General features: G+C 42.2%; 2 protein-coding genes across 3 annotated transcripts in view; one reads left to right on the top strand and one right to left on the bottom strand.

Annotated features, from left to right (window-relative positions):
* Positions 1-3,462, top strand: part of LOC138632977 (actin filament-associated protein 1-like 1) — a 19,558-nt gene extending 16,096 nt beyond the window's left edge. Inside the window, 2 exon segments of the mRNA XM_069718925.1 lie at positions 757-882; positions 1,085-3,462. Of these exon segments, the coding sequence (XP_069575026.1) occupies positions 757-882; positions 1,085-1,111 (153 nt within the window). The 3' untranslated portion in view covers positions 1,112-3,462.
* Positions 2,785-21,290, bottom strand: fgf13b (fibroblast growth factor 13b). Of its 2 annotated transcripts, none has more exons than XM_069718956.1 (5): positions 21,043-21,290; positions 10,757-10,867; positions 8,274-8,377; positions 6,832-7,030; positions 2,785-4,338 (listed from the first exon to the last, which is right to left on the bottom strand). In XM_069718956.1, exons 1-5 carry the CDS (start codon positions 21,089-21,091, stop codon positions 4,199-4,201), a joined length of 603 nt encoding a protein of 200 aa, XP_069575057.1. In that variant the 5' UTR covers positions 21,092-21,290; the 3' UTR covers positions 2,785-4,198. The 2 variants fall into 2 exon arrangements, with proteins under 2 accessions (XP_069575057.1, XP_069575049.1); XM_069718948.1 differs by lacking the exon at positions 21,043-21,290 and adding an exon at positions 11,405-12,240.

Raw genomic sequence — 21,290 nt, 5'->3', positions numbered from 1 at the left:
TAAATGATGTCTTGGAACAATACTGACATACAGTATGCTCATTGAAAGAGTTAAACATTTCTAAGACAAGAGTACAAACTAATTTCAAGTTTCAGAAAAAGCTGATATGAGGTTTTAATAGTTTAGTCTGAGTTTCTGTGGGTGTATTCTGAAATTATTCTTTTTAGTATGGAGGATTGTGGTACTAAAAAGACGGTAACTGCTAAAATCTCATATTAGCTTCAGCAACTTCACAATTGAGTTTTACACAGAACATGAGCTGTGGATGTGCATTCAATGGGACTGTGTTAAGATAGATTTTAAAAAGGGAGCTGTGGCCCACCGCTGGTTTTTATTGCCAATTTTCAGTATATCCCAATATATCGTTTTGGATTTTGCTTTAAAGTAATTTTTGACGGGAATACAATTATTCCCCTTCTTCCCGAGTGATGTTTCTTGCCCGTGGGCAGTGACCCTCTCGAGTCTGCTTAGGTTGCCTGGCAACCTCACAGCGATGACTCCAGGAGTTTACTGCTGCTGGCCAGGAAACATACCAGGGAAGTGGACAATCTATTTATTTAAATGAGTGAAATCTGATATTAACTGTTTGTTTGTTTTTGTTTTTGTGTGTGTGTGTGTGTGTGTGTGTGTGTGTGTGTGTGTGTGTGTGTGTGTGTGTGTGTGTGTGTGTGTGTGTGTGTGTGTGTGTGTGTGTGTGTGTGTGTGTGTGTGTGTGTGTGTGTGTGTGTGTGTGTGTGTGTGTGTGTGTGTGTGCAGGCACAGGGCAATAAGGTTGAAAAGGTTTACAATGAGACTGTGCCTGTCAACTCTGTGTCTGAGCTTCGTAAACGCCCTCCGTCTCTTTACGCCTCCTCAAAGGGGAACGTCATGCAGAAGGCAAAGGTAGAGAACATGTGTCTGCTGTGTGTGTGTGTGTGTGTGTGTGTGTGTGTGTGTGTGTGTGTGTGTGTGTGTGTGTGTGTGTGTGTGTGTGTGTGTGTGTGTGTGTGTGTGTGTGTGTGTGTGTGTATATATCTGTATATTTGTTTATGTGCAAGGACAGAGAAATGTTTTTCCTCATTTTGTGCTGTCTCATGGTTTCCAGGAGTGGGAGTCAAAGAAGGGGACCTAGACTGAACATAAACCGCTTGGCAGATGGATTCATGTCGAGAAAAAAACTGAGTTGTTACAGAAGGAAGTGTAGGAGAAGAGCGCGAGAAGAGCAGGATGACTGGCACTGAAGAGATGATGAAGAAGAAGAAGAAGAAGAAGAAGAGAAGGAGGAGGAGGAGGAGGAGGACGGACTGTGACACATTCTTCCCTTTTTCTTTATCTACAGAAAACATACAGGCAGCCTCAGCCACTGTAAATATGACAGGCTCGACTGCACCAGTACAGTATTAATGTGGATCACTTTGAACATGAAATATTTACTGTACATTCGTGTGACTTTGCATGTGTGTTTACATTTGCACAGGGCTGCAGAAAGTGAAAATGTAATTAAATGCATACCAAAGGGAGAGGGCAGCTCTTCAACACTGTGAGTTCAGAGTTAGAAGACTTCCTCCTCACACCCACTGGTTTTATTTTTTACACAGTACGTGGACATGAAAAACTAAAGTAATCTTAAATTATCGTTATTAATGAGAGAAGTATCTCAGATGTTGTGTATTTAAACCTTTAGGAAAGTATATTGAGTATGACACTGTTCCTGAAACCAATGACTAAATGTTTATTATTACAATGTGAAAGATTGGTTTAAACCATTATATGGGTATTTTTCATATTTGACTTTTGCACTTTATCATGTTGTATTGTGTGATTACATAGATGTCTTGGAGATTAGCCGTCACGCCCCTCCGAGCTGAACTATTTGAAGATAAAATGCCTGTGTTGGTTTTCCCTGCTCGTCATGGAGACACGAACAAACACACACATGTTGGAGTAAATGATTACTTTATCGAGAAACTTTGTGGACTGGATTGTTTCATATTGTTTCTTTGTTGAAAGTTGTACACCTTTTCACTGAAGAGGAAGAGTTCAATCAAATAATCAAAGCTCTGAACTACAAGCGCCACCTAGTGGTGGAATTAAATTATAGCAACTGTTTGAACATTCTTGCTTCCATAGGCTATATTTATATTTAGTGAACAAAAATGTAACAAAATACTTAAAATGTTTAATTGCTGTTTTCTGAGGTGTTTCTAGCCATGTCCAAAATGAGCTTTAATTTTTTTTTTGTTTTGTTCCTTTATGCAGTGCATTTTGGGGAAAAGTGTCCCATCAAAGGCATGACTATATAATTCGTGAACACATTACATATTCAAATGTTCAGTACCTGTCGTCCAACCACAATCGCAATGAAAAAATATAAAGCGAACATGTTCTGCTGTGTCAACTGAAACAGAATTACTTGAAAAATGTAAAGTTCAAGTCATAAAAATTAAACAAAAAAACACATTTCTAACTTATCTTTTTGAGATTTTTGCGCCCTTCCCCTCCCCCCACTATAATAAAGATAAATGGAATTTATTGGTACACAGCATTTCAAAACATTTTCATAAGGACCATTTCAGAATTCTCTTCCATTTGTGGTGGTAAGATAAAACTATCAGCACACCACTGGAGCTACGTATAATAACAATGTCATGTGTAATCTGGTTAAATTGACCCTTTAGATATGAGCAGTCCGTTTGCTATTCATTCATTCTCTAATATTGTAAACTGGACTCAAAACCTTTCAACAGACACGAACTCTGCCTGGTGCATAAGAAGAAAAAAATGAACAGACACTAGACAAAGAAATTCACTTCTTTAGAAAGAGTTTATTTAGTGCATTTCTAGTTTGTCCACAGCAGGAGCCAAAATATTAACTTAATCTGTGCTCCCATTGGTTCACCAAAGTTCTGGTCCACCACCATTGGTCCACTCATATTCTGGTGCAATTCTATTGGTCCACTAGTGTTCTAACACCCTCGCATTTGTTCACTAGTGTTCTGGTACGACACTATTGGCTCACTAGTGTTCTCCTTCGGTCAGGAACACGTAAGACCGGGGAAAAAAAAAAAAAAAAAAAAAGGACCTTCGGCATGCTGCTACTGAGCAGAGGTCCACAAGCTTCCATGCAACAACAAACAAACAAACAAACAGCAAGGGACGACAACAACAAACGGAAAGATAAACAACAGCATTGCTTGCAAGAAGTAAGCATGGAAGCATATACAGTAAACCTTATATTAACCTGCTAAAGCCCTCAGGAGGTTTGTCTGATATACAACAGATCTTAAAAAGGTAAAATCCCCCCACCCCCTTCCATCCCGCTTCCCCCCAGACACATGCTTGCGCACACACACAACATACCCACAGCAAGCACAGCATGTACTCAGCCCCTCTTTCTCTCACACACACACACACACACACACACACACACACACACACACACACACACACACACACACACACACACACACACACACACACACACACACACACACACACACACACACACACACACACACACACACACACAGGCGCACTTGCATGCAAACAAATGATAAGTCCTCATAAGTGTACAAGGAATATGTTTGTCATTTTTAAAAATATGACTTAACCCCATGAGCTCTGTGTAAACATAGCGTACGGTAGAGTAGATAAAGAACTTCCTCCTTCCTTTGTAGCTGTCTGTAACTTTGTGGCCAACTTTTCATAGCAATAAACCTAGCTAGTTAATACTTGGACTCTTTGGTTCTCTGTAACAGTCTGTTTATTTGACTATGTGACTGACTGACTTTCTCTGTCCCTCCTTTCCTTTCTCTCCCTCCCTCACTTGTTCTTTCTGGTTACGGTACAGCAGGAAGAGTAGTCGACGGAAGAGATTCGCAGGTCCCGTCCCTCTGCAGACCAGAGCAGCAGAGCCAGACGGATTGATTGTCCTTGATCTACTTACATCACAGTCAGTCACAGTGGGCTCCGTTAAGTGGAAGAACACATCCTCGTCCTCTCCCATCTCCTCGTCTCCTCGTCCTACCCCTCAACAGCCTGATGTGTGGGCATGTCGGCCTGAGATCTGTGCGTGTGTGTGTGCGTGTGTGTGTGTGTGTGTGCGTGTGTGTGTGTGTGTGTGTGTGTGTGTGTGTGTGTGTGTGTGTGTGTGTGTGTGTGTGTGTGTGTGTGTGTGTGTGTGTGTGTGTGTGTGTGAGAGGTGTGAGGGGTCGGGGGGCTAGGATAAATCATTGTTGCTGGGTGTCTTCCCTCCACCGTTAAGTAGAGCCGAAGCGCTGCGACTCTTGGTCGGTGTGCCGCTGCCTGAACGTGAGAGTTCTGTCAGGTCGTGGAGGGACGGCTCCCTGTACATGGCCACTACACACACACACACACACACACACACACACACACACACACACACACACACACACACACACACACACACACACACACACACACACACACACACACACACACACACACACACACACACACACACACACACACACACACACACAAGACAAGAATCATTAATTCAGAAATAGGTCTCACTGAATCACCCATGTTTGGTATGTACAGCCTTGTTCAGTCAGATAATTCCTCTGCACAGAGATGATTGAGGTTTACTTAACGGTTGTCTAATTAATTCTGGTTTTAATTCCTGATTTTATTGTCAGAGATGAATATCTATAGTTTTAAGCTGCGCTATAACACTCCATAAATGTGGGGAAATTATGATTTCTAGTCATTAACTAGCAAGAAATAAACAAAAAGAAGAAAGCATAATTTTGAGAACATAATGTTTCTTTTCCTTAATCTCATAATGGCTGTTTATTTTTGTTTTTAGAGGAAATGGAAACTAGCCGTAATGTAACATTAACATGGTGTTGCCCCTCGTAGTCACGTAGTTGCACACTGAGCACATTTGGAGCAACATTAGCATTTATTTGGAGTCGTGTTTGTGTCTTTCTAATGAATGTTAAGTTCCTCATTCACTCTCCTTTCAGCTCTGTTTTGCCCTCCACTAATTCCCGGGGGGAATATGGGACTCTTTAGCTAACTTTGTGTGTCTGCAGTTCGGTGCTGGTCAGGTAGTTTATTACAGGGAGGTTTGTAGAGCTTTTAGAGAGTCAAAAAAAAACAAGTCGCAGGTCTGACACCCAAAGCAATGAACTGAAATATGATAAACTGCTGTGTAAAGCTGGAGAACAGTTGGGTGCGAATTATATGAATTCATTTCTACCAGCAGCACTTTTCTAATAGCTGGTCATGTGATCTGTTGTGTTTATAGTAATATTATTTCCTTTCTTGCAGGTATTTTCTCTTTCCTTTGGATGATATAATGTTCAAAGGCACCGATGAGTCAGACCCAGGAATAGGGCTGCCTGAATACATGACCTGTGATGGCAAACTATCTATGTCCTTTATAATATTTGAGCCAATGCTTTTATTGTATGCCACCGACAACTCATTGGCTGATTTCCTTTTCCTTTTCTAATCTGCCTCCATGGCACACGTACGCAGCCGGACCTCTCATCATGTGCCATCTTTTGGCAGCTTTCTTCTTAAATTAACTGTGTATTGACATATTAATGTGTCCACGACCCACCATGTTTTCAGCATGTGCTTTCAGCTGTCCGTCATACTAATGTTGCCCTATAAGGTCTCCCTTGTATAAAATTAAATCTTCATACATTATTTATAAAACACGAGTTCAGTTTCAGAAATATTCTTTTGATTGTTTTGTGTAATAACTGTCATGGTTTTCTGTCCCTCTTTAAGTATTTCTTTCTGTCTGTTTTTGAGCTTCCCGTATTATTTTGAAGTTCTCCCTCGTCTGCCACTGATCATGATCATTTTCACCTGTTTCCACTTCACCATCCGCCTCCTCTGTTTATGTGTCTCCTGTTTTCTGTCACTGTTTGGCAGTTCATCATTTTCCACCCTCTCTGTTCCTGCGTTTCAGTCTCCTGCTTCCATGTAAGTTCTTAGTTTTCATCTTCATGCCGACTTGTTACAGTCCGCTTTTGGACTTTTCTTTTGTGGATTCAGCCCAGTTGGCTCACATGTTTCTTTTTTATTGCCCCTTAGTTTAACTGCTCACATTTTGTTAATAAAATTTGGGTTTGCTTTGAACCACAGGCCTTACTTTGTCGTGCATTAGGGACCCTGTAACCACACATATAAAAATAAGCTGTCAAACTCACCCGTATATTTCATTTAAGCAGTGTGATTCTAGAAGAACACACCGAGTTAGATTTGTGGTTATTAAGAGAGATTATATGTTTTTCATCTTGTTAACTTGGATTGTTGCATATTTAAAATGAATATTTAAAGATCCTAACCAGACAAGTTTTAAGACAGATAAAGACGCACTCCTCTGATATTGTTTTTTCAACAAAAAAAGTTCATTAAGCTTCTTAGAAATGTACAAATCCAGAAAAAGGCAAATGTGTCTCATCTTAAAGGTGAAACTATTAGATCAAGGAATTCTTCCACGTCAGTGAAATGTCTGTTCTCTGTATGTGTGTATTGAAAGTGGCTTCCAAATGCTTTGATGTCCCACAATCCTGCTTTCCATGTTATTTAAACTGAGATTTAAGATGAGCTCAGAGAATTGCAGCAGATGAATATGAAAACAGCCTTCTGAACACAGCAGATATCATTTTGTACAGTGAAGCTCAAACATCCAAGTAAAGCAACAGTAAACAAAACATATTATTGAATCCTTTGAAGTTTTAGGGAGATTTAAACAAGTGTTTAAAGTGGAGGAACATTTATATTTTTTACAGAATAAAGACTCGAGTTTAATTTAAACTTCAGTCTGTTCCTTCATGTGAGATGTTTTACTCCTCCTCATTGTCTTACCTTTGAGCGGTTTCGGTATGAAGTGTGCGGCGGCCTTGTTCTTCTTGACGTGGTTCCCCTTCATGATTCCACCCTCCTTGTTGAGTCCCAGGTACCAGGCCCGGCCTGAGGCCTGCTGCCGGTACAGCATGGACGAGTAGGTGACGTAGTAGTTCTCAAACACCGACTCCTTGAATTTACACTCCGGGGTAAAATGTTCCTGAGTGGAAAGTGTGACACAGATTAGAATAAATATAAATATCTGAGCAGATCTGAGTTTGTAGCTGGAACTCCATTAAAAACGTGTTCAATCATTCCTCCATATCGCCATCAGTGCATTCATCCATCAGTGGCTCTGCTCTTTGAATCATTATCTCGGCCAGGCTGTAGTCTCCGAGAACAAAACGCACCGACTTAGGACAGCTGACATTTGCATTTCCTTATTCTTGCGTCTCCATAGCAACCGGCTACTCCCTTGAATACCAACCAGCCCACTGAGAGAAAGAGGGTGCCCAGGTTGCCGGGGGAAACGGAAAGCTACAGAAAGAATGTCCTTTCCGTCATCCATTAATCTTTGTATGAATTTTGATTAAGTTTGCCAACGCACGATCATCAAAAACATTTAGTACAAAAACAGAGATGAATGTGGTTTGTGTCTGTACTTCTAAATATGTGTTTGTATTCTGCATTTAATATCAGGTGAGAAGATGAGACAAAGTGATACCAATGTTATGACTGAAGCCTCAGAATAACAACATGGAGCATCCAGGACCGGACACGATGGAGCAGATACTGGGGTGGCATACGTGCGAGGGGAGGCGTAGCAGCATGGCTGTTATTACATCGAGGTGTGTGCCACTTTTCTATTTCCTCTTTGTTAGTTTTCATCTTTCGGTTTCACAGCTTTGTTTAGATGGCTGCAAGCGCGTGTTATTTTTGTTGATTCTTTTTGTTATTGCTTCTACACCGCCCACAATCAATGCTCACGAGCGAAAGTGAGGCAGTAAATGCGGTGCACCGCAGCCGACGTCACCTTCTGACCTGCCTGAGGAAATATATGCACAGAGTGGATGGTCTCATGTGTATGTGTGTATGTTGAGTGGGATAAGACATGAAAACCAATTTTGGGAGCTGTGGACACGAGTCGTCTTCAATTCAAAGGGCGACCGGGGGGCGGGGGGGCGGGAGGGGGATAAACAAAAGGAGGCTGAGGGATGATCTGAAATCAATCCTGAGAAGCCACAATATGAGGAGACAGATAAGGGAGGCTCACACAGCGGATTATAACACCCTGTGGCAGCCGGCTCAAAAGGCGGCACTGCAGTTAAAGTATTGACATAAGGATAGGATGATAATGAGACAGCTCACACTGAAACCTTCTGCTTCACTGCTCAACCTAACCCAAAGAAGACACTTTAGTCTGCAGTGATGATGATGGTGGTGTGTATCTGTGGTTGACCTACGGAGGTGTAGAGAAAGCCTTCGTTGTTCATCGCCAGGTAGAGTTTGGTCTGGACACCCTGGATGGCCACCACACGAAGCCCCACCGGGATCAGGTTGAACACAGCTACACATGCACACAAATAGTTTACACACATACACAACACACACACAACACACACACACACACACACACACACACACACACACACACACACACACACACACACACACACACACACACACACACACACACACACAGCGAACAAATAAGCATCCTCACAGCAAACACAGAGGGGAAACGGACAGAAGTCCTCATCAATATCACTAACATGATGACGCCTCCATTTTGCCAAAGAGAAGCTATTTTAGAAGGTCAGTCAGGCGTTGAGGCGAATGGATTACTAACAATTTAGCTCTCTGTGTTAAGCTTGGATGAGAGTTATCTCTGTGGCAGCACACCGAGGCTCGGTAAACATTTGGTTTAGTGCGAGGACACGTTTCAGCACCGTCATACAGATGAAAACCTTCCTTCGAGAGCTACAAATAAAGGTCAATTTCACTACCAGCTGAAGTGTCAGCTAGCTTTTCAAAAGGTGGTGAAAAGTGCCCGTTTCCCACTCAGAAAATGATGCCTTTGAATTGTCTTTCTTTTCTTTTTGCTTAATTAAAAGCCCAAAACCAATGAATCAGAGACAAGCAGCAAATCTCCCAGTTACGAAACCGCAATCAGAGAACGTTTGACAGTTTACTTGAAAAGTAGACGCTCGAAGCTGCCGTTGAATCATCTTGTGAAATAATTACTGAGCAACTAAGTTATCACTCGACTAATGTTTTAAAGGCTGAAGTCGTTTCTTTTTGAACGAGTAGAGTTAAGAAGACATTTTTACAACGCAAGATTCAAAATGCTAAAAAAAAAAACATTCATAAACATGCGATAACCAACCAACGTTAAGCTGTTTGGCCCACGCTTTTCAATACACAACAGTGAATAAATATAACATTAAATCAGGCAGTCAGATTTCATTTAAAGATATGAGCATGATGGTTGAACAAAGGATCTCTGTGGCAGCAAAATAAGTACAGACTAAAGTCTGTTTTATTACACTGGATTTAATTTAAACCCGATATTTTTTTTTTGTTGTTTTTTTCTGTTGTTGTGCTTTCATAGGTACAAGCAAAAAAAAAGGTATTTACAGTATACGTAGCTGTAGGAAGGATATAAGTTTTCCCAGCAGTATAATGAGTCAGGCCCTTGTCTAATCATGATCATTTAACCAGCCGTGTTCTTTATAATTACTGTAGTTATATGGAGATGTGGATTTCATGGATTATGCGTCCGAACCGAGTCACGACTGACCGTTTTTTTTTTAACGTGGGTAGGCGTTAACAGGATGTATACAGCGTGTAATCATCCAATAAAAGAGCACACTCTGTAGCCGCCTCGTCCTCTGTGCACACAACAGTTGGTGCCCTCAGAAGTAGCAGAGATTAATGTGAGATGCTGGCAACACCAACTACGCACGAGAAGGAGAGTGATTGCTGTCTGAACCACCACAACAACAGGATTGAATTAGCCGTATCAATCACACGTGTGTGTGTATGAGAAAGTGCAGGTGAACTAGAATCACTGGTCATTTCAGGGATTTGAACACGACACTGTATGTTCTGTGGATACCGGGAAGCATTCAACACGGATAGATTGCAGTGTTGCCGTCTGACATTTGGAGGAAGGGCATGCGCCATCTCCCTAATTAAATGAGGACTTGACATGTTGTTGAGTGACTGGCTGAATTAAAATGCCCACATCAAAAGGATTGCTACAGGGCAAGGTTTATCATTAAATTGGATTTAACTGGGTTTGGATGCTGAGGATATAGGAATCAAATTAAATCATTCCTCGACTTTCCATCTGTTGCAGCATGAAGTAACACCTACACGATGAGTAAGAATGGTTTCCGTCTCTACTGTACAGTAACGAGTTTTATGTTCCTTTACTTCATAAGCCTTGAAGGTGCTATTGAGAGTACAAAGGATTCACCCTGTTAAAATGCTGCAGAGATGTCTTTTCTGTAACTACTGTCAGTCAAAGGTGATTTTAGTGCTGAAAAGATTGGTTGATTGACAGTAAAAAAATTTTTTTATATAATTGATTATATATTTCATTTTTCCAAGTGTGGATATGAAACATAGTTCCAGTTGCTCAAATGGAATGATTTCATACTTTTCTCTAAATATCCTCAGGCTTAGGACTGTTGGCCAGACAAAACAAACTGCATTTTCAAAACTTCGCTTTGGCCTCTTGGAAATCTTCATTCTGCATTTTTCACTATTTCCTGATACTTTATGGCCAAAATGATTCATCAGTAAGTCCAGAAAGTAACTGGCAGATTATTCAATAATGAAAATAATCTTCAATTGCAGCAGCAAATTGGTTTTTGAAAGAAAAATTAAAAAATTCAGATGGACAGTAGCTTTTTATGTCTCTCCAAAGAGTTAGACTTACCGTAGGTGCTGTCTTCATCCTTGGTCCCATCAATGGTGCCATCAGGCTGCATCTGCAGCTGGAAGCCCTGGCTACTGGAAAGCCTGGTCACAATGCCCTTTAACTGGGGCTCTGAGAAGAAAGGAGAGGAGAGGAGAGGAATTAACTGCATTCGTTCCTTATTACTGTGATCACATGTATCAAATCCAGCAGTCTCCAGGAAGCCGGAAGTGTCAGAGGCGAGAAGCTGTTTATACTTTCAATCACTTGGGCCTGAGGCCCAGTATCGATCCTCGACCCCTGAACATGGTGGCACTCGTAAAAATCAGATAATAATTGACAGATGTACCATGATAGACTAGTCCGAGCTCTGCTTACAGAGGATCCTGCTTTTTGATATCAGTTATCACGGATAGAAGCCGCCACAACACTTTGCTGTGGGACAACATAAAGTTATTTACATGAGATGTTTGTGGAGTCATGCAACAGGAATATTTCCAAACCCATTGCCAGGAGGATACTAGGCTATCCAGACAAATGATGAAGTGATGAGGAGCCTGGCTGAGAGATGAGGGGAAAAAATGGTGTTGGATGATGGTGATGATGAAGATGGTTGAGGTGGTGGTTCTGCCCATGGCTTTCCGACTGCTCTGTCCCCCACCCTCAGACCTGGTGGTCGCCTTCTCTTGCGTTTCTTCCTCGATCCAAACAGTTTGACACGCGAGAAAACGTTCAGCTTGCTCGGCTTCTCGTTTGCGCCTTTGCTGTTGCTCGGGCTGCCGCTGCCGCGGCAAGCGTTCGCCTTCTCCCGCTCCCTCGCCTGCCGCTTCTGGCGGATCAGGGAGCTGGCGATAGCCGCTGCCCGGGACATGTTCCCCCTGTAGAGTGAAACAAGGCTGTGCGTCCCGGTTAGAGAGGGTGTTCGCGGACAAGGCGGTGGGGGTGTGTGGGGTGCGGGGAGGGGGTCTACGCCACCCACGGCTTAGTTCGCATCACACACCGGCCGCTGCAGTCTCGCAGAAATCCGTGATTTCAAAATGCGTCCAGAATCCTCCATCGGTGCGTCCGGGCGCTTCATGGAAGTCGTTAAAACAAATCCAATATCTGTGCCAGTGATTGAGCGTTAAGGACGCCGCCTCAAATCCCCCAAGGGATCCGAGTGGCAAAAGCTGTTTGATTCCCCCCTCGGGCGGTTCTTCTGAGTGTCCCGAGAGAGCGCGGATGGAGATCAGCGGTGCGTGAGGATCCAGTCCGGGTTCAAGCGGCGAATCAACAGCTTATAAACCGGTGTGAACGACACCGGGGTTTGTTGCCGAGGATCACTGCAGCTGCTGCTGCTTCCTCTTCTTCTTGTTCTGCTGCTGCTCTGCACCGCTCCCCCAGCGATGCTCCGCTCTTCGACGCTGTCCGTGACAGAAATGCAGCAACCGGAGTGTTTGTCAATGAAAGAGCTCGGGGCTGGCTCGGTGGGAAAGGGATCATGATGCAGCCGTGCCGTTCATAAAACTGCTGCAGCCCTGCCCGCCCCGAGGAAGAGGGGTGTGGAGGGTGGGGTGTGTGTGGAGGGGTGAGAGTGTATGTATGCATGTATGTACGTATGTACGTGTTGTGTATCCGCGTGGGAAGGGGGGTCGGATGAGGTTGGGCGGTGTGGGGGTGGGGGGGGGGGGGGGGTTCGGGCATCTCTTTCTCATAGGGCACCTGTAGCCCTGTACCCCACGTGGCATGATATTTACATGTTACACTGAATACTGATGTGTGATAGGCAGGGGGGACGAGAGGGGCAGGGGGAGGGTGGTGTGGTATATACAGGAGGAGGAAAACTAAACGGCGAAATGAGAGGCTGAGAGGAGGCAGACAGGTGAATGAATGAGAGGTGGAATAATGGAAGAGAAGCAGGGGGAGGGAGGGAGGGGCGGGAAGGAGAAAATGAGATATTGAGTGTGCCTGTGTGTGAGAGAGAAGCCTGTAGAAAATAACCTTCAAATGGATTGGAAAAGAGAATGATGAATGAAAGTGAAGGGGAAAAGGAAGAGCTGGAGAGATACAGCACTGAGTGTGTCAGTGGGAGGGAGGGAGAGAGAGAGGGCTGGAGGATGAGGAGAGAGAGGAAGCATTGCATAGGTGGTGGAGAAAAAATAATGCCAAATACGTTAAAAAAAATATTAAAAAAAAAAAAAAAAAAGGGAAATGAAGTGAGGGAGACAATAACGGAAGAGAGAAGGAGCTGGCGAAGTGTGGGAGAAGAGAGAGAGAGGGAGGGAGAAAGGAGGGGCTCTCCTTTTATTTTGGTGCAGAGGTTCACCACTGCTGAAAGGCTGCAGCGTGCGAGAAGGAGGTGAATAACAGAGAGAGCACTTCAGCCTGGGTGAGCCGTGTCCTTTTCCAGATGTTCCCTTTGCATTAGCACCGGAGCAGGGGCGCACATATAGCCGACAGCAGCAATCAGACACTTCATGCATGTCAGCCACCCGCAGGAGAGCGGGATGCACAGCTGTCAGAGGCAGGTACAGCTGCAGTGGCACATGGCAACTGCAAAATTCCAAATGGTATAGAAGAAGGAGGAGAGGAGGAGGAGGAGGAAGAGGAGGAGGAGGAGGAGGAGGCGGCGGCGGCGGATAAACAGCCAACAGACTCACAGCGGAGGTCGAGCTGCATGTGGCACCTGGCGCCGAGCAGCAGGCAGAGGCAGTGCATGCTGTTCTCCAGTGGAAAAGATAGAAAATCGATGGCTTGAGAGCAACAGGATGTGGTGAGCGGTGAAGTACATGACCGAAGAGGAGGTGCAGTCAGTAAGCTGTAACCCGCTGTGAGGAAGCCAGTGTGTGGAGAAAGTGCTGGACTGTGGACAGGAACTGAGGCCAGCACCTGGCCACTGAGGAGGAGCCTTTAACATGTGGAAGTTGAAGTTATACGCCTGTGGCCTTCTGGTTAGGTAAGACGCTTGTATGTGCAGATAAATATAGGTTGTTTTTTGTTGTTTTTTCGACTGTACAGCTCAACCCACACTTACTGAGACAACACAAAAAAGATTTCATAACCAACCTGTAATGTCACCTGAAACATCAAAATATGAAATGACTGTAAATAGTCCTTCCTCTTTCTTTTATGCTGCATTAAACTTCCATCACGTGCCCATAAAAGCAACCACCACACAAAACAAGAGCAGCGTGAACAAATCGGATACGAGGAGAGTCTGAGGAACATTAACGCTTCTGATTGCAGTCATCATATAACAAATGTAAATGTTACGAGCTAATCAATAAGGTAATCAATGGAAAAGCAATCAAACAAATGAGCAGCCCAGCAGCACAGAGGGCGCAATAAGGAATGGATTTGTTACCAGGATTAAAACATATCCTATTTAAATAAATCATTTGATTTTTTTTTTCATCTATATAAAGGGAAAAGTCTAATGTGACAAATTGATGCATCAATGAGAACAAATGTAAATAGCCTAAAAAAACGAACAAAACATTTTAGTAGCTGCATCCAATTAATAAGCAGGTAAAGTTGCCAAAGTTTTGGTTGGAGCTCCGTAGTGCCCCCCAGAGGAAGTTTAATAACGTGATGGCAGAAGTTAGACAAGAGGAAGCTATAGTATAACAAATACCCAGATAGAGATGTGTGTCTAACAATGAATGCCAGTCAAGAGTATAATCAGCCAACAGAAACCCAGCAGCAGTGAACAGTGAAACACAGCTGACCAGAGGCCTTCAGAAGCAGCAGTAGATAGATAGATAGATAGATAGATAGATAGATAGATAGATAGATAGATAGATAGATAGATAGATAGATAGATAGATAGATAGATAGATAGATAGATAGATAGATAGATAGATAGATAGATAGATAGATCTGTACTTTACTAATCCCGCAAGGGGAAATATAAAATGTAAAATGCACATTATACACAACTTGTATACAAATAAAAATATAATTATATTACATTTAACTAAACTAAACAACAGTGCAACAAATTAAACAAAACAAACGGACAACAGTGCAACGTGTTATTGAAGTGTGATTGATTTGGCTAGACCTTAAATATGTGTAAACATTAAAAAGCCACAGATGTAATTGTAGCTTTACTTGACCCATGTTTTGGAACATTAAGGTGAAATCGAAGGTGCAAAGTTAATTTGGTCAGCATCATTTTTGGTAAAGTAGAAGATGTAAGAAAGCACCCTGCAGGCCGACATGGATTGAAGCCAATAAAGCTTTCCATTTAGTGCGTACAAAATCAGACCAGGATGTTGTTTTCTGTTAAGTTCTATCATATTTCATTTGAAGTTGGGGTTGTGAAATCTATCCTGTGAGCTCGGAGGGTCCAGACACAAAGTTCAGGGTCTCAATTCAGGAAATGGATGAACGATACATTTTTATTCTGAACGCTGAAAATGACGAATAACATTCGCTGCCTATAGTACGAGGCCATTTATTATGAATGTGTTCAGAGTCCAGCTTTCCTCTCCAGCAGAAGGGCGTGTCCGGCTGCGTTTCCAGCACCACGGACAGAGTTAAAAACGCACGTTTTACTCAAATTTATACCAAAAGCATCAAATTATTTTAAACACAACTTTGTAAAATGGAAAGTTTATCATCCAAAAAACACTGCAAGGTCCATCACTAACTTCCACCTATCCATAACACCAGGGAAGTGTTTCAGAAGTCCCTTTGGAGACGTCCAGCGGGTCTGTTGCCTTGTGTTAACTTAACCTGTTTATCCTTCAGCACTTTAACAACTTATTTCGAAAGCATGAAATTGCCGGGTTGTGCCGATAATCGCACACCTTCATTTCAAAGTTTTATGACCGAATTAGAGGCCGCGTTTAGTCTCGTTGGGTTTGTACCTCCTGGTCTTACCTGAGGCCGATCGACGGAGAGGGAAAGTCATGCTGTGCCCGTGGAGCTCCGGAGCCTTGTGCTCCTGGCTTCTCGCACTTCCTGTTGTGGGCTGCTCGACGAAAAGAGGACGAATTACCGAAGTCCAAACCAGAGAATTCTCCACGGCATTGGATCCATTAAGGCCGTGCACATGGCGTTGACGGGAGATCATTACAGAACATTAGAGGCCATTAAGCCGTTGGAACCGGTCATTAATGATTCATCTCGAGGTCCCGCTGATCTGGCACAATACGTGAGGGAGGGAGCCAACAGGCCGTTCCTAAATCCAAGGATCGCGAGTAAATGGTAGGTTTTTGTTATAGTATTTGTGTGTGTCAGATCAGAGCAGGGCACACAGAGGCCTCCACCTAAATCTATATTATTATACATGTAAGGACTCTCTATTGACCTCAGTAACCCCTGAATTTATAAAGCTAAACACCATCCAAACCAAAAGCAGCATTTCTCCTTGCCAAACAAATTACAAGGCCTCCTTGGGACTATTCTTGTCAGTGTCAGTCAATGTCAGTGTCACAGTAGTCTAAAAATAAATTTAAAAAAAAGGCTAAAAAGGACTTCTGTTGCCTTTTTAAAAACTCAGTTTAGCAGTGTAGGATCATTAACTTGCCAGTTATCTTCTCGATTAATTGCCAACGATAATATAAAAACCCTGTCAGTTTCCTAAACCCGAAACCATGGCCATTTCATCAAACTCAAGTTTTTCCAAAACAACACTCCAAAAGCAGCGAAATATCAGAATGGAGATGAAACTCGCTGCCTAAACTGAAGATGTACCACAGACAACGTCAAAATGACACACTGAATGACAAACAGGAAAACTGTGAACAAAGAGGAATGAGTCCATCCTCAGGCCCACTGAGTGAAATAGATCCGGCTGCTCGCTCATCAAAGGAGGAAACGACTTTAAAATGTACTGCAGTTGTTAAATATTCGTCACAGATTAAACCACTACGGTAGACATCCACTTCAAGCAAGCCAAAACACTGGCAAACGCACAAATCCGTTTTCAGTTCTAGGAGAGATTCCAAACTTTCCAAAGTTACTCAATATGTCTGGCTGAATTTTATAAGACCGTATACAAAATGATGACCTCTTGATAATTTCACCCATTAAAAAATACCAAGTCTCTAGTTTGAATATGGAACAAGGTGATGGTAAAATGTATTATACTGACAGTATCGAAGCTTTTATGATAATAAGAGGGACACAAAGCGTACATAACTGCATGTTAGATAAACAAGTGAAACGCTAAAGCCGTTTCGACGAAAAGACAATATCACACAGTGTGCACACAAATACACAGAAACGCACACACAACTAATGGCTTCGCGCTGTATCTCCTAGTGAGTCTGTGGGCTATCCTCAGCCCATCATGGCACATTAAATAGGAACGTCACTCAGAGCAGTGCTGCCAGTCCAAGATTACGTACGTACTCCGAACAACCACCCATAGCTCTATGTTATCAGCCACACTGTTGTCCTGCTGCAGTGCTTTCTGTGAAGCGGCCCAACTGCATCTATATTACCGAGATCCTACAGAAAGTAGTGCAGATTGCACCGTGTCTGCTGCCGCGTCCACTGCGGTACGGGAGAACATATAAGTCGTTGAAGGCAGCGAAGCAGGATGTTATTATGCAAACTCAAGCATCTTCAAAAGTAAAGCTGGAAGAAATGTAAGACGTTATCTGAGAAAACATCTTTGAAATGACTGTCCTCCTTGTACTGACTGTACTTTCAAGTCTTAGCGAGCAATATTTCCAGAGAAACCGTTTCATTGTTGTCTTTGCCCACCTAATTGTATCACTGCACCATAGCTTTCCGTTGATGAAATAAACTCTATTGGATTAAACGGATAGATGGACTGGGGCAGTTATGTTCAGATTTCTTCCTTTCTTTGCTTTTCTCTTTATCTCTTTGTCTTAATTGAACTGAAATGCAGTTTTAGCATTGAACAATTCCTCCCAAAGTAGCTTTATAACCTTGGTATGAAATAGCAAACTGCAAAGATGCCAGCAGGTAGGTTTTGGCAAAGCCAGCAGCCTGGGCCGCTCTCCAGGATTCAATCACTGTATTTAAAATTTAAAAAAAATAAAAAACAGTTTTTGAATGTTCAGCCACTAGATGGCACCATATTATCAGAGAATCTCATGCAGTAAAAGGGAAGTGAAGGTTCAGTTGAAGGAATGGGGAGTGTGTGTCCATAACAGGTTAATGTTGGATCCTGGAACACAATCTTCAGGGAACCACTTCAGGGGACCATGGATGTCTGTACCAACACCTAATGTCCATCCATCCAATTTATAAGTCTAACCTCTTAAAGAACAAGATGTTAATGAGTTCTTGTTCTATCCACACTTAATCCTTAATCGTATTATAAGACATAGAGCAGAACAAGGTGACATTTAGCCCTGCGTGTCCGTCCATCCGAAAGAGGGAGCGTCATTACAGGAGATGTTTAGTCACAAAGTACGACAGACTTTATAAATTTCAGTGATTGTGAGAGTAAACGCTGCTGGTTGTGTCTCTGTTGCTTTGTGTTGTGTTGAAGACCGCGTTTATGACTCAACCAATCAATTCCATTACTGATTGTGGACTCAATAATTGCTGAGTAAGTCTCTTGAATGGACAACTACGTTTCTTAATTTTTACCATGAATATATTGTTGTTGCTTTCATCACTGTTTAGCTAAAGCTCACAATATATTAAGAAGAACAGTACATCAGTGTTTCAGTAAATACTGCCTTGATTGAATTATCTGTTTTTATTGAAGCTACTATAGACGATATGTTTGAGGAGATACTTTGTGAAGTTGTACTGTGCTGCTTTATACTGAAAGGTCTAATAATTAGTCTACTTCACTCATGTGGTAGTTAGGTCTAGGTGATATATTGCCATTTTATCATATCGTGAAATAAAACTGTATATTGTCTTAGATTTTGGATATCATAAAATCATAATATGGCATAATTGTTGTCTTTCCGTGCTTTTAAAGGCTGCGTTACAGTAAAGTGATGTCATTTTCGGAACTTACCCGACTATTCTAGCTGTTCTATTACTTCCTTTATCCTCTTCGTCATTATATCCGCATTACTAATAATTATTTATCAAAAATATAGTGGAATTATTTTGTGAAAGCACCCATAGTTGTCCCTACAATATAGTTGCAATATCAATCATAATACTTGATTTTGTCCATACCGCCCAGCACTACTGGTGGTAACACCATATACATGCATTGCAAATTATAAGTTATAACTTAATCAACAGGGCTGACTAACTGTAAAAACAAAGAAAGAAAAAAAAAGAAAAGCCCCATTACAGGACTGCTGAAATGAGATTCCATGACGTACAGGGGTTGTTATGTTCTGGTCTTTAAGTGGATCTGTCGTATAAATTGCCCCTTCTCGGTTATTGGCTTTGTTGCATTGCTTTTTTCTGTGGATTGATGTGCTTGCTTTCTGCCTGCTATATGTTCTTTATGAGTAAATAAATAAGGTTTATTACTACGCTGTCGACAGCAGTCAAACAGTCTGTTGCTATAGTAACCCTTACTGGCACAGTAGAAGCTTAAGTTAACCCATCGGACATGTAGTCTAGCCTCAGTCTAATCTGTGGACATATATTGTTTATCTTTTCCACAAATATCCTTATTATTATTATTATTTATTGGCGGGATTTTTTTTTTTTTAATTACTGCCAGCTGATAATTGATGACATGTAATCTGTTACATTTTATATGAAGCATATCGTCCCCAGCAACATCCCCGAGAGGCGCGTGCCACATAACCAATCAAACCCAGTCTCAATCATCTCAGACATTTTTCCAGGTTTGTTCTGCAGCGTGCAGTGGGCTCGCTGCTGCCCCTTGTGGCCATTTGGAAGAAACTCTCACACGCCCAGGTTGGTTCTCCCTAAGGCCTGGGACATACTGCCCGCATGGCGTATTCGTGGCAGTCGTTTTCTGGCGTGCTTTCCCATTTTCTCTCTTTCTCTTCCTTCTACTTTTTGGTCTTCCTTCACTTGTTGTGCCTCAAACAGTCGATTACTGATGGGCAGAAACTCAACGTGGAAAATGGGGGCGCCGCGGCAGACACGCTGGCAGTGAGGTGCAACAAATGGGACACACAGCCAGTAGAGCTTACACTGGGTCTCTGCTAGAGTTATGAAGTACACATGCGATTACAGATCTTTTGCCCCCCCCCCCCTTCCTTATTTATGCTGGGAACCGCCTGTGTCACGCGTGCAATTAGTTGTTTTTCAAGTGTTGTCAAACTGTATTTTTCAGTGATTTTTTTTTTTGGTGATGAAGACCATTCTGATAACACTTAACTATATGTTGCTGTTCACTGTTGATGTGAATGTATTCATTTTTACACTGTGTGTGTGTTTTCTACATCTTTACACTTTCTGGAATGAGGAACAATTTAAGACAACTGTTGTTAATCCAGTTTCCCGACTGTGCAAACTAAATCTTACAAAACCTTTGTTTTTGGAATCTTATCATTTTCAGAATAAGTGCTTTTCTCACAGTTTCACAATTAAAAATCTCAAAAGCAACCTTACAAAAAAAACCTGACTTTGAACTCTGGATAAACTACAACAACGCATTAAACTCCAAACGAAAAATGTACTCAAATAATTCCAAATTACTATTTGAATTTAATATCTAGTCTATATATCATAATATAGTATGTGCACCATGCCTTCTGGAGAGTTGATTTTCTACTAACTGGGCAAGCTCAGTGTCACTGGACTTGGATAAAAAAAAAAAATTAAAAAAATTAAATCTGTTGTTCAATGAATGAGCGGTTCATGCACAGATCATTATGCATGATAGAGCTGGCAACTCCCTTTTTTTTTTTTTGTCTCCATGGCAATAATAGTTTCCCAGTTTCCATTGCGGTGTGCCCCGCGTCGATTTTATTGCTATCCAGGGCGAAGAATGAATGAATTTGAGTGTTGGCTACTGCAATTGGATCCCAGAGCCAGAAAACCTTCTGTGGGGGACGTTAATACATTTTAGGGATTCTTGGAAGACGAACACGTATTGGCTATAGCCTATTTAATCTTGAGCACAATTTAATAAATACCATACAAGGTTTATGGGTGGTTTCCCAGTGAAATAATCGAAAGCCGCCAGGTCGTATAACATGTAAGAAATTAGAAATCATGTGTTTACATTGGAATCATAAATGCACACAAACTCCTGGATGGTTTCCTGTATTTTGAAGACTGTGCGCTCTGCCCAGTATTCGGGGGACAATGGGAATAAAGTGGCCAGCATGCTGATCTCGACATTATCACAATCACAATCGTAATAAAGAAAAATAAAAATAAAATTTTTTTTTTTTTTAAAACGCACAAAAAGCATCCCTCCTCGTGCCAAACTCATTACTCACCTTTGGCGGCATGGTCTTTATCCTCTTTTCCTCTGGTTTTTCCGCTCATGGAGCTGCGCCGCGCTTCTGCTGGTTGTTGAATCAAACTTCAGGTGAGAGATGCAGGAATGCAGGTTTCACTTTTTCATCCTCGTCAGATGCGTTTTTCCCTCCACGCACGGCGCTGTAGCAGACCAAGTCCTCGCCCTCTCCTTCCCTCTCCGCGCAGTCCGACTCCTATTTGAGAGCCCGTTGCGCTTCATGTCACC

This window comes from Brachyistius frenatus, unplaced genomic scaffold, assembly GCF_029030835.1.
Source record: "Brachyistius frenatus isolate BFR_SWC_R1_liver_20210118 unplaced genomic scaffold, ASM2903083v1 Contig_5, whole genome shotgun sequence".
NCBI lineage: Eukaryota > Metazoa > Chordata > Actinopteri > Embiotocidae > Brachyistius > Brachyistius frenatus.
The sequence above is the reverse complement of the archived record's forward strand: the minus strand, read 5'-3'. Positions and strand labels throughout refer to the sequence as shown.